Source organism: Neomonachus schauinslandi, chromosome 1 (assembly GCF_002201575.2).
Source record: "Neomonachus schauinslandi chromosome 1, ASM220157v2, whole genome shotgun sequence".
In the NCBI taxonomy this organism is placed as follows: Eukaryota; Metazoa; Chordata; class Mammalia; order Carnivora; family Phocidae; genus Neomonachus; species Neomonachus schauinslandi.
This window is the reverse complement of record NC_058403.1, coordinates 1,964,177-1,977,495: the sequence shown is the minus strand read 5'-3', so window position 1 is coordinate 1,977,495 and position 13,319 is coordinate 1,964,177. Positions and strand designations below refer to the sequence as shown.

Genomic DNA, 13,319 nt, shown 5'->3' with positions numbered 1-13,319 from the left:
GCACAGAACTCCTCAGATGCGTGCTGGCAGCACACTAGGCCAGCCCGGGCTGTCCCCAGGCCCCGGCGGGGCCCCCCAAAACCCCGGGCTCCCCAGGGCAGCCCTGGAGCCCATGTGTCTGTTCGTGGAGAATGCCGGCAGCAAAGACCCCTGGTCTCTTCTCGAAGCGCATCTCCCCCCGAGCTCAGAGCTCCCCGGCCGCCGGGTGGGAGCAGAGCCGTGGGGTGCTCAGGGCCCAGCGAGCCTGGTGGCCAATCCAAGGTCCCTAACTGGGGTGCACCAGGTGATGGCACAGGTGGGAAGTCAGTGTGAGCCCCGCCAGGTGGGTGGGGAAGGGAGAGTGTTCTCAATTTAACACAAGCACCCCCAGCTTGCTCTCAGACGCTTTATTGAGAGTCTGACGCCCGTCCCCACATACAGCGGAAAGCACACACACGGCCGGGCGGCCACCCCTCACAGACGCCCCCACGTGGCGACGCCTCGCTCTGCCACTCAGTTCCTGGAGAACCACAGATGCCCCAGAGAGCAGCCACCCGCCCGGGCCCGGCACCCAGCAGCCCCCCTGGGCCCCGGGCTGTTTGAAACTCGCTGGCCTGAGTGCCGCCTCTCTTTGAGGGCAGCACCGTCTCCCGGGCATGGCCGCCCCGCCTGGATTCTTGCACACGGCGCAGGAGTCACCCCTCTGCTAGCATGACGCACACATGACACAGATGTGGGTCCCCATCTACCGGAGCGGGGGCGAGGCAACCCCACTCCTGTCCCGGCCGCAGCAGCACCAGTAAGACCCGCTACCGGCTCAGAGGCCATGGTGCTCCCCGGCCCAGGGAGGCATCCTCAGCTGCTGGGGGGCACTACCATCAGGGCAAGGCCTGCGGCTCTCCCTGGGGTGTCCTCCCCCACCCCAGGCCTCTCCCACCCGTCCGCACAAACCCCTGGCCCTGCGGGCTCTCAAAAAGGCAGAGAGAAAAGGAAGGTGTGTTCTCCAGCCCTGCCCCCACCCTACCAGCCGCAAGACACGCCCTGGTGGCGGCCAGCATCAGCAGCTTGCTGATGCCAAGCCACTCTAAGGACCGCACCATTCTGGAAGCTGGCCATGGCGGACAGAGTCTATTCCACAACTGGGGCAGAGAACTGACAGGAGAAACGTGCGTGAGCAATGGCCCTCACCTTCAAAACAACGTCAAGGTCACGTCTGTCCCCTAGGAAATGCCTGCTTCCAGATCGGACTTTGGTAAGATATTTATTAGGGACAGTGGCAGCCATGCCCCCCTCAGGAAGAGCCAAGTCCAGGTGGGCCCCCCACGCAGGCCGGCGTGCACCTGGCCCCCGGGCAGGGAGGGCACCCGGCACAGTGCCTTACGCCCTTCCTGCTCTCGCTGGGGCGCCATCCACACCGAGGGCTTGGCTTCCCCAGGCAGGCCTGAGCTTCCTGGGACACAGCCCGCATGCTGGGACTCAGCTGGGGTCCAGTAGGGGCCGTGGCCACGGAAGGGACCCCACGTCTCCCAGGTGCTTGAGCACGGGGTTGCGGGAGGAAGGTGTGGCAGCTCGGGTTTCCGACTGATGGTCACTCCATGTCCTCCTGCAGGTGCTGCTTGTGCAGGGCCTGGAGCCGGCTGGCCACGGCCTGGTGCACGGTCTCCAGCCCCTCGGGGTCCAGCTCCCTCAGGAGCAGCAGGACGGCGGTCAGCACATTGTTCTGGGGGCACAGAGTCACCGCTGAGTGCCCCCACCCGGACACGGACATCGCGGGCGAGCGGCCTTCCAGGCAACCCCGGACAGAGCACAGAGACTCAGGCAGACGAGCGGCATCGCCTGCAGGGACTGCCCAGAGGCCAAGCAATGGGCCCTTGGTCACACAGCCAGCCACACAGCAGGGGTCAGAAGGGGCTGAGTGGCCAGCACAGTGCTCAGAAACGTGTGATCTCTCACACACACACACGTGCTTATGTGTGTCATGCATGTGCGTGTGGTTTCTACCCACACCGGAGCAAGAGAGGATTCTGCACACGGGGGCTACTCGAGCTGGCTCTTCCCGTGAGGTGACAGGAGAGCTGGGTGTGAGCAGGGGCACACGGCAGCAACGTGACAGCCGCTCAGAGGGTCACACTGGGGCTCGGCAACAGAGCCCCTGCCCACCCCATGGCGCTAACCCCTGACCTCAGCCATCCTCGGGGGTCCTGCTCCCCCCACAGCCCTACACTGGTGCGGTCTCCCTGGCCATCCGCATCCCCCCACTCAGGCTTGCAGGACCTTCCGTGAGAGGACGAGCCACTTCCACATTCAAAGTAGAGCCAGGGCCTTCCTTTCTGTCCCTGGAAGCGGCTCTGCCTGCTCCAGGGGGTTTGATGATTTTCAGCCTGCATATATGGAACGCACCGAGCTCATCAGTGATTCAGTCTTGGGGCGACCCCTGCCCCCCACCGCCCCGTGCTCTGCAGAGGCCTGGGCGTGGGGAGGAGGGAGCTTTGCGCCTTGCCCTGCCCGCAGAGGCTGACCCGCTGCGGGGCTGTGTAGGGGGGCTACACACGTGCACGGACCCCCAGGGCTGTGTAGGGGGGCTACACACGTGCACGGACCCCGCACAGGCTGACCCGCTGCAGGGCCGTGTAGGGGGGCTACACACGTGCACAGAACGTGCAGAGGACGGTGACCTGTGCAGCGAAGGGGCCACAGGCCCAGTGGCCGCTGCCTACACTGGCCTGCAGCCTGCAGTCACTTCTGTCAGCAGCTCTGGGGGGACACTTTTCCCAGAATGCAGGCTGGCCCCTCCCAAGGACAGGGCCTCTGTCTATCCCCCTCTGTGCCTCCCACAAGCTTTCAAGTTCCTCAAGGGGGTGCTGGCAGCCCCCAGCCCCGACTGTGGAGTCCCTCTAGTGCGAGTCTCGCTGGTCCCATGGCTCTGGCTGGACCCTGCAGCCGGGAGTCGGGAGCAGGCGCTGCGGGTCACAGGCCTCCCTCAGACTCCGGCTCTGCTCAGGCAGCACCCCTCCCGCGTGACCAGGAGGCAAGGTCCCCACTGGGCCAAGCTAACAGTGGTGACCCCGTTCTTCTGGCCAATGACGCTCACACTCAGGATGTGAGCAATTCCATTTGATGAAGCCAGCCCTGCTGGGTTGGTGGGGGGCGGCCACAGGGAAGCTGCGCTTTCTGTCCCATGAGGACACACATGGGAAGACATGGCCCCTGTCCCCCTGGGTGTGAGCCTGGATCAGATGGCCAGCCCACTGACCAGGAGGGGAACAAGCCCCAGGACAGACCAGAATGACAAGAAGGCAGACGCTTGGAAAGGTCCAGCATCGTCGATGGAAGCGCCCACATGACCCGCTTCTTGAGCCTATCACTCCTTAGGGACCATCAGGAGCCATGGTGCCCCGGAAGCCGCCCTGCCAGGACAGGGAGGCCTCCCCGAGAGCAGCACCCCCTGCAGCGTCAGGTGCTGCCCTCCCAGCCCCAGGCCAGACGCGGGGCGGACCCAAGCTGCCTGCAGGCTGGTTTGGGGTCTCCTCTCCCGGGGTCTCCACTTCTCTGCTGGCAGTCGCCCCCTCTAGGTGCCACTTCCAGTTCAGCTCAGAGCCAGCTTCCCCCCCTGGGGCCCAGCTCGGTGCGCCCTGGGTGTCTGCAGCCTGTCCAGCTGCACCCCCCCATTCTGGGCAGTGGGAGTGGCGGCCGCCTCCAGCCAGGGCTGTCCCCATCATGCTCACCCTGTTCTTGCGACTGCTCGTGGCGTCCCTCTGTGAGAAGGAAGGAAACCGGTCCCGGGACGGCGGCTTCAGGCTGAGCTGGCTCTGGATGCTGCGGGTAGGAGAGGGAGCATGGGGCTGTGAGGCCTGACCTGCTCGGGGCCCCGTTTCCAACCCCAGGGCCTTGGAGCACAGCGAGGAAGGAGAACTGCCACTTGGTGACGTTGCTTCTGGAGGGACGGAGCGCTGCACGGGCGGGTGGGACGAAGGATTTGTGGCCTAGCGTATATCTCTCTGGGCCCCCAGGGGCCCCTCGCCACACCTGGGCTCCCACCAGGGTTGGGGGCACTGAAGACGCACATGGGAACGCAGAGCAGTGGGCAGCACGCAGGTGGCCTCCTGCGCTGGCGGGAAACAGGACGGCGGGCCTGGCTGCCAAGTGGACGCAGCCTGAGCCCCACTGGGCTCGACTGTTTCTACATTCCCCGCGCTCCGCGGCTGCTCAGAAACAGCCTGCCCCCAGAGGCTGCTTCAGGCCCGTCTCCGGTGCTGCGGTCAGGGAGGGCCCCCCTCGGGCCACACAGCCCTCCCACCCCACGGCAGCTCAGGTGGCTTCCCTCGGGGGGACTGCAGTGCTGGGCCCCGTGGTGCCCACAGGCCCCTGGCCCACGTCCCCCGCCCACCTCCAGGCGGCTCCAGCTGCGAGGGTGGCCCCGTACCCACACAAGCCCCGGGCCCTGAGCCTTCCGGACGCACAGCTGTGAGCAGGCTGGGGGGCGACTGAGAGCCACAGACGGGAGGAACCACCGCAGGCAGCTCCCTTCCCTCCCTCCCCAGAGAGGCCCACCACTCCACAGGAGGACCCAGGGCCAGGCCCGCCGCCCCCGCCAGCTCACCTCGTCTCCTCCTGGCCACAGCCCAGCGTGTCCTGCCGGGTCTCAGCAGTGGTGTCCGTGGCGCTCAGGGCGTAGGACAGCGCAGGCCCGCCGCCGTTCCCCGTGCCCTGTCCGCTGGGGGCCGTGACCTCCTCCCCCTCCATCAGCGCACGGGACAGCTCCTCCTCGGTCACGGCTTCGGAGTCGGGGGGACAAGAGCATCAGAGCGGACTCGCCCCCACAGAAGCCCCCGGGCCGCGGCACTGTCTGCCGTAGACAGGAGGCATGCTTCTCCGCCCCACTGGCCGGCCCCCCGAGAGCAGGGCCGGGGCCTGTCACCTCCCTGTCCCGGCCCGTGCTGGGCATGAATCTCAATTCCAGCACCCGCTACAAGCAAGTGTTCATCAAAAACCAAATTAAGGTCAGCATTAAAAAGGAACAGAGTACACAGTATGAGTCCATTTCACTGCCACGTGGCTTAATTTCTCTGCGCTGACTTACATGACACTTGTTTTCTGGGGGAAAGAACTGTGCACGCGTGCCCAGGGCCAGGGACTCTGGTGCAGCAATGCCAGCGGCCAGAACCCGGCAGGGCCCCCGGGGAACGGGTGGGGAAGGAGCGGGTCAGCGCTGCAGGGAGGCCCCTCGGGCCGCCAGCAGGAAGAGGCAAGCGGCGGGGGACCAGTGCTTGGGGGGCGGGGGGCCACGGGCGCGCCCTCACCTGCCGCAGGGCCCCAGGGGCCAGCATGGACGCGGCCAGCCCGCTGGGACCCTGTCCCTCGCTTGCCAGGCCACTCGGATAAGCGGCTGGAGCACAGCTCTGAGCAGGAACAAGGCAGCAGAGGCAACGGCGTGCCCAGGCAGGAGGGGGGTGAAGCGTGCGTGAGCCCACCTGCGAGCCCGCGCTCCGCGTGGGGCCGCACCCAGGGGGTCGGACCCGCTCACACTTGCGAAACGAGGGGCAGCGGCCTGGGGGACTCCCCCTAAGACCACAGGGAGGGGGCCCCTGCCGCGTCTGGAAGGATCGGGAACGTGCAGGCCCCGGGCGGTCTGGACACCCACCCTGGTTGTCCAGCTTCTGCAGGTGGGGCAGGTTGCGCAGGACGGTCATGCGGTAGCGGTGGGGGTCGGGACCGCAGCAAGGGTTCTCTGCCAGCCAGAGCACGCGCAGGCGCGGCAGGCCCTTCAGGTAGAAAAGCTCCGCCAGGCTGGGGATGCGATTCTTCCGCAGGTAGAGCTCGCTCAGCTGCTGGCACTGGCTCACGGGCTCCAGGGTAGAGACGCTGTTGACGCTGCATGGGGACGGCACGGTTAGCACCCCGCTCGCGGAGGGCGGCGCCCCTCCACACCACTCCTCTCGGGTCCGCTGCAAACACCAGGCGAGAGCGCCCCCGGGTCGGGCCCATCTGCCCTCGCCTTGGAAGGAGGTCAGAAGCGGACAGCACGAGTCAAGTTCAACAAACACCCTGGACCCAGGAGAAAGCGTAAGGACAGATGAGCAGCAGTAAGCAACGCCCTGGCCTCCTGCTCGGTGCAGGCCTCATGGAGTCAGCTGGGGGGTCAGAGGTCTCACTTTCCCTCACAGGACAGGAAACCGGCCACCAAGGAACGTCTCTGTGCCCCAAAGTAGGCAGCGGCCACAAAAACCCACAGCAAACACAAGCAAGCTCCGCGGGACACAGAACCGAGCGCCCAACTTCCCAAATCCCATGCCTAAGGAAGAAACAGAGTATGTGGGTTTACATTTTGTTCCTCAGAATTGTGAACATATCAGGGACAGAAAATCATCCAGGCCTCTAGGCAGAGACCCTACAGGCTTGCATGGACACAAGCAGAAACCTTCCCACCTCCGCAAGTGCACATGGCCCGTGAACACGTGCTCGGCTCGAGGGCAGGCGCCCAGGACTGCGAGCCTGGCGGGAGCTCCGTGCAGGCCGGGACAGTGCTCTTCCGCAGCCCTGGGGCCACTGCCACTCCCTGCATGTGGAGGGCACAGGTGGGGCCACTCCAAGCGACCCTGCCCCAAGGGCCAGACCTATCTAGAACATTCTTTGCTGGAGGCTGCACTGGTGTGGGCAGCGATGGCCCAATTCGTCCCTAAGACAACACTAAGACAACACTGCAGTGGTGGCCCCCCGAGCAGGACTCAGGCTTTGCCATCTCCAAGTCTGAGAAAGCTGTCCGAGGCACAGGCCGGGGTGCAACATGAAGATCCGAGCCTGTACCCCGGCTTGCCATCCAATGGGACCACTGGGCTAACTGTGGTATTGAGTATTCGTGCCCCCCAAACTCCTATGCTGAAACCTAACCCCTAAGGTGATGGGGTTCAGAGGGGACCGGTGCCCTCATGAAAGAGCCCCCTGAGCCCCCTTCCCCCTCCACCATGTGAGGACCCAGCTAGAAGAGGGCCTCCCCAGACACTGAAATGCCAACACCTTCACCTTGGACTTGCAGCTCCAGAGGCTCGACACACAATGTCTATCATCCGCAAACTGCCCGGTCTACGGGATTCTGTTCCAGCAGCCAGAACAGACTAGACAGCCGCCTCCACGCGAGGCTCTGAGACCAGAGGGAAGTGACTGCACCCAGGAGAGGACGTGCACCCTGCGTTCACGCAGCGATTTACACTCGGGTTCCAACGCAGCCAGCCACGCAGACCGGGCACCTGAGCTCAGTCAACAACCCTGGGCCTCCCGTCCTTTCTCCGAGCTGTGAGCATGACAGATCCTGCAGCTCAGGGAGGCCCAGCAACTTGCCCCAAATCACTCCAGGCAGGGTAGAGCCAGGGTTCGAGCCACACCTATTTTCAGGAATGAAAGGCAATCCATTCAATCATCAGGGAAGGCTCTCGGGGCTCAAATCTCGGCCTCACCGATACCAAGTCAGTGACACAGACAGCTGGCGCGTGCACGCTCGCCAAGCACTCTGTTTTCCTGCCTGCACCCACTCCTCACTGCCCCCACGTGGGCAGATGCCGGTATTAGGTCCATGTTACAGAGAGGGAAACTGAGGCCCAGAAATCTGAGCCTCCCCCGAAGTGGGAGAGCCAGCATCTGGCAAGCAGTGGCAACTCCCAGGCTCCCTCCCCGGGTCCCCAGGGGGCAGGAGGGAGTGCAGGGGCAGAGGACAATGCTCCTTCCCCCGACCCTCCAAACTGCTCAACTGCTAGAAATTCCAGCGGCCACATTTGGTTCGTCCACGGCTTCCCTAGTCTGTTAAGATGCCAATGCCCCCGGAAGAGGTGGCCATCAAAATGAGAGAGCATGTGACACAGGAACACCAGCAGAGCTCCTGGCAGTACCAGAACCAGACGGCAGAAACGGTGGGGGCGCTGGGGGCAGACGTGACGGCGGCCGCTCATCGTGTGGGCTGGGGGCTGTGCCCACGACCATGGGGAGGGCGGGCAAGGACCCAGCAGCGCGCTCGAGGGGGACGGGCAGGCAGAGCTCGGAGGGGCCCTGTGCTGCCCGGCTGCCCTGCCCACAGAAGCGGCCATCCCAGGCACACTCTCGTTGGGAGTTTTCAGGTTATCTAAGGGCATGTGAAGGTTCTCCTCTTCTTTCGAGCCCCGTGACTCAGAGCACAGCAGGCGTGTAGGTACCTGAGGGTGATCACCTCCAGGCTGGGCATCTCCCGGCAGATGGAGACCTAGGAAGGAAAGGAAGGTGATGGGGCAACACCGCCGGGCACTCCCCGCGAGCCCAGCGCAGACCCGTGGTGCGCCACTCAGAGCCACGCCTGGGCTCACTGGGACTGGCACACGAGATGCAAGACGCGCAGGCTCTGCATCATACTCCGTGTACCGCATCGTCCTCGGCTTCCCTACATCCAAAGGAGAAACACTCTCTCTCGCCGCCATCAAACGCGGCCACAATCCCTACCCTTCGATGCCCGCAGAAGACATCAGTTAAGGGGACCTCTGTGGCCCCTACGCTGGACAGAGAACCTCTGTCTTGCTGTCCCTGAGGCACAAGGAGAGGGCCTGGCCAACAGAGCTGGGCCAAAAGGGAGACAGGATTGAGACTGGATCTCATGCCATTTTAATACTGTCAATTCAGGGCAAAAGAGCAGCAGGGTGCTCGGCCTGGTCCACAACGGCCCCCTAACCTGTGAGGCCGATGGGCGGGGCAGTCCTCAAGTGTCTTTGCACCTGCCATGCACGAGGCACCGAGCCAGATGACACCCTTGACCTCAACAGGCTCACGGTCTGCTTAGAATGCTTCACATGTGCAGTGGATTTGTTTTCTCCTACGGTGGTATTTTTGTTTTTTTAGGGTTGTTTTTGGGTGCTTGGATATGCTGCATTTCAGTTATAGCGTGAGGTGGACTCAGCTTTTCTGGATAGCCCACTGTCTCAGCAGCATTTCTGACTCTGTTTTCAAGGAAAGGTACAGTTCAAGTGACAAAACTAAGTAAGAAAGAAAAGACAGGTACACGATCCCTGTGTAAGTCAGGGACATTCATTCTAGGAGAGAGAGAAAGGGAAAGAAATCTGTTCACAGACCCACAGCTCAGCTCAGGGCACTGCTCCCTGACCCCCAGCCTGGGCCCCATCCCGTCCTGCCATGGCCTGGAGTGGGTAACACAACACTGGATCCCACCGAGAGCAGGAGCTCAAGTGAGCCACTCCTCAGTGACTCACAGCCCAGGAACCCATGAAAAAAGCCTCCAGGCAGAGTGCACGTCTGAAGTAAAGCAAGCCCTCTGACATTCATCCCCAGCCGAACTTTGGATCTGCTCCCTCCTCCGTGAGACCTGGGACATGGACACTTCCATCAACAGGAGAACACTTAAAGGAACTTCAAAATAAAGCTGGGCACTTGAAACACCTCTTTCCTTAGTCGTTCCACATTACGAAAACTGCTAAATGAACCAAGTCCCAGATTAGGGGCTGAATTGAATGTGTGCAGTTCTGTAAATTCAGCGATCCTCTTGGGGGACAGGATACAACTTTTTGGATCAGAGAGCATTTGGAGATGATCAGCAGAATACTTACATCTGTGAGGCGGCTGCCCCTAGGGGAAAAAAAAAAGACATACATACTTTAATTTTGGTAAAGTTGAGTAAAAAAATATTAGAAACAAAAATTCCAAAAATTAATAACAAAGTCTACAAGCTAAAATTCTATGATGTCAGCGACAAAGTCAGGGACAGCCTGTCCAGATGACTGACAAAGGTGTCAAAACCTGTTGCGGGGCTATTTGCAACAAAACTCTCTATGCTCGGTGCTTGAGGGGCGCTTCTCAGACTGAGGAGCAGGAGAGCGGCCGCACTTGGAGGACACAAAGATCCATTCATTCTCCAGGCTGTGGCACGGCAGGACAATGTCCCTCACTGATGTCAGTAAACAAGCAAGTCCTTGTCAGGGGCCCAGTTCAAAGGCTGGGGAACATGCAGCTCATGAAACAAACGCTGGAGAGCCGGAATCAGGGCCCTTGTCTCCCCCAGACAAAGCCCGGCCACCTCATGCAAAACAAAGCGGGGCGTTATTGGGAACAAGAGACAGGGCCGAACGTCATTAAGTGCCACAGGCAGAGCTCACTGCAGTCAGTCTGCGACACTTCCCAGGAGGAAGGCGGACTGGGGGCTGAGTTCCTCCTGCCCCAGCTCCACTGCCCATTATGTACAGTGGTGCGTGAAGCCTCGCTGTAGATCTTTCAGGAGTTCCTGAAGTGCGTCTGTTCTTCCTTGGCCCAGCCAGACCTGGCCACCCCACCTTGGAGCCTACACTGACCCCACAGCTCCTGTATCCTGTCCTGTCCCCTCCCAGACAGTGAGGCACCTGGGGACAGCCCCTCCCAACAGGACTCAGTTACAGAAATGTTTTCTGAATCGTTACTCTGGAGCCTCAGCTCTCTATCTTTCCCACTAGGAACGTGTTAATCCCCTCCGTCTCCCACCTTATTAGTCGACTTGGCTCCCAATGACCCACAATGTCAGAAACAGACCCTTCCCGAAGGGAACCGTTTGCCCCACTAATGCTATCTAGAAGGCCGACAAGACTTGAAGGCAATTCCAATTGTTTCGAGCAAAGCTAGCATGTTTGGAGCCTGCGTCTGAAACACCACAACCCAGAGGGGGTAAAAATTCTGGAAGGATCTTTGGCAATGGCCACCTGGGCTTGTGGCAGTTCCTCCCGCAGGCTGTGGGGCCCTGGCACCTGCTCCCTCCCCGAACCGCCCTGTGGCTCCTCCGCAGGCCCTTCCCGCCCCCGGCCAGAGCGGAGGTGCGGGTCCGGGGCCGCTCCGCCCGGGCGCGGGTGCTGGGCAGCGGGGGGACGCGCGGGGACGGCCCCAGCCTCTGGGTCCTCACCAGCAGTTGAGCTTCCGCACGCTGTGCAGCTCCGAGGCCTTGGCCCGGGACAGGACCATCTTCCGAGTCAGCTTCATGGCGGAGGGCCGCCGGGAACCCAAACCCCGGCCCGGCCCTTCCCCGGACCCACCGCCCGCTAGCCGGGAGGGTCTCGGCTCCGCGGCTGCCGTCTCCAGGGGGCGGGGCCCCCGTCGTCAGGGGCGGGTCCTGCGAGCCCATTGGTCACCCCGTGAGGGGGCGGAGCGGCGCGAGCGCAGTGAGGCCACCCAACTTGTGCTCAGGCGTTGGCTCCGCCCCGGCCTGCCCCGCCCCGCCCCTCGGGCTGTGCGCCCGGTCCGGCGCATGTGCGGCTTGGAGATGCGGCCTCTGACGTAGTTCTGCTGCGACCGGGTGAGGACCTTCTTCGTGACCGAGCCCCAAGCTCCCGAACCCCAGAGTCCCCGAGGCCCCCAGCCCGGAGCCCCCGAGCCCTCGAGCCCTCGAGCCCTCGAATCCTCAAACCCCCATCCCCGAGCCCCCAAGGCTCCCAGCCTGGAGCTCCGAGCCCCCGAGCCCCCGAGCCCCCCTCCAGCCCCGAACTCCCTAGCCCCGAACCCCCGAGGCTCCCAGCCCCGAGCTCCGAGTCCCCCGAACCCCCGATCCCTCGAGCCTCTGAGTCCCCGCAATCCCGAGCTTTCAAGCCCCGATCCCTCGAGGACCCCAGCCCCCAGCCTTTGAGCCCCCGAGGCCAAACCCCCAAGCCTGGAGGATAGAGGTGACAGTTTCTTGACTCCCTGAACAACTGCGATTTAAACTGTTGAAATAAGAAATCAGGGACAGTCCTGGGGCTGTGTGGATTCCCTCCCTCCCCTTGAGCATTTAAGGAAAGGTGGCCTTTCAAGTATTAAGCCTTTTATTTATTTTTATTTTTATTTTTATTTTTAAGATTTTATTTACTTATTTGACAGAGAGAGAGTGAGAGAGGGAACACAAGCAGGGGGAGTGGGGGAGGGAGAAGCAGGCTTCCCGCCGAGCAGGGAGCCTGATGCGGGGCTTGATCCCAGGACCCCGGGATCATGACCCTAGCCGAAGGCAGACGCTTAACGACTGAGCCACCCAGGCGCCCCACATTAAGCCTTTTAGAAATCAAAGATTACCAGGGGTGCAGATTACATTGGCATTTGGGATCTCAGAGCTGGTGGAGGTGACAAGACCCCACTTGAGTCATCCTCTAAGTCCTCTTTTTCACTAAGCCGCTGTCCTGCCTGTGGCCTGCCCAGCCCCATCTCAGCAAAGCCTATCACCCCCACCCCTGATGTCTGATCACCCCCATTAGCTGATTAAGTTCTTCATCCCTCAAGTAGAGTCTGATCATCTTAGCCTGCCTTTAGCAAGACCCCCTACCCATGATGTCTCAGTACTTTTCCATCCACTGGCCCCCAACTCTGCTCCTTGGCTGTAAACCCCTCTTGTCCTCTTTGTATTTGGAGTCGAAGCCAACCTCTCTCCCCTATTGCAATAGTCTTGAATAAAGTCTTCCCTACTGTTTTAAGAAGCGTCAGAATAATGTTTTCTTTTCTTTTTTTTTTTTTTTTAAAGATTTCATTTATTTATTTGAGTGAGAGAGAATGAGAGATAGCACGAGAGGGAAGAGGGTCAGAGGGAGAAGCAGACTCCCTGCCGAGCAGGGAGCCCGATGTGGGACTCGATCCCGGGACTCCAGGATCATGACCCGAGCCGAAGGCAGTCGCTTAACCAACTGAGCCACCGAGGCGCCCCAGAATAATGTTTTCTTGAACAGAGGTCAGACAGAGGTTGCTTTCCCAGGGCCCCTGAGACACATGGAGGACCAGCCTGGACAAGGGCCCTGTGGCATGGCGAGAGGTGAGCTGTAGTGGGAGAGAGCAGAATTTTACTGCAGGATCCCCCATCCCACTCAGCCCTGCTGCTTGTATTACAAAGACAACATGGGGGATCCCACAAAGAGGAAAGCCTTCCCACAGTAGTTTAACAATTGCTGCTGCTTCGGGTTCTGTCCTTGTGCTGTGTTTTGCCGGGCCACGGCATGCCGTGAGTGGTTTATCAGTCAGATTCTTGCCCTGAGCGCTCTCACCGAGGCATGGGTGAGGTGGCCCCCAAATGGTGTGTGAGTCTCCTCAGGCAACAGAGAACTTTGGTGTTCTTTGAGGAGAAAGGAGGCTCACAAACAGTGGCAGTGAGAGCTCTCAAACGGACAGTGGCTTCAGTAGCAGCCCCTGGGGACCTGTCCAGGTCTCAGGGCAGGACAGAACACCTCTCATGCGGGAATCCTGCAGTCACAAGAAGCCAAGGTTTGGGTAGTGGCCTGCAGGGGCACTGTGGGTCCATCCCATGGAAGAAACAGTTCAGGAATAGGATGGCCGGGAGGCTAGGGAATGAGGGAGGGTGCTCAGGGTGGCCATGGTTGAGTCAGTGTAAAATTTGGGAGCAT

At 61.5% G+C, this 13,319-nt stretch overlaps 1 protein-coding gene across 2 annotated transcripts; it reads right to left on the bottom strand.

Moving 5' to 3' along the window:
- Positions 1-1,224: 1,224 nt before the first annotated feature.
- CFAP410 (cilia and flagella associated protein 410) lies at positions 1,225-11,033 on the bottom strand. Of its 2 annotated transcripts, XM_044913296.1 has the most exons (8): positions 10,871-11,033; positions 9,555-9,573; positions 8,160-8,206; positions 5,621-5,850; positions 4,580-4,754; positions 4,134-4,143; positions 3,705-3,788; positions 1,225-1,699 (listed from the first exon to the last, which is right to left on the bottom strand). In XM_044913296.1, the coding sequence occupies exons 1-8, from the start codon at positions 10,945-10,947 to the stop codon at positions 1,568-1,570; spliced, it is 774 nt and encodes a 257-aa protein (XP_044769231.1). In that variant the 5' UTR covers positions 10,948-11,033; the 3' UTR covers positions 1,225-1,567. The 2 variants fall into 2 exon arrangements, with proteins under 2 accessions (XP_044769231.1, XP_021534814.1); XM_021679139.1 differs by lacking the exon at positions 4,134-4,143 and having other exon boundaries at positions 3,705-3,795.
- Between the last annotated feature and the right edge of the window lie 2,286 nt (positions 11,034-13,319).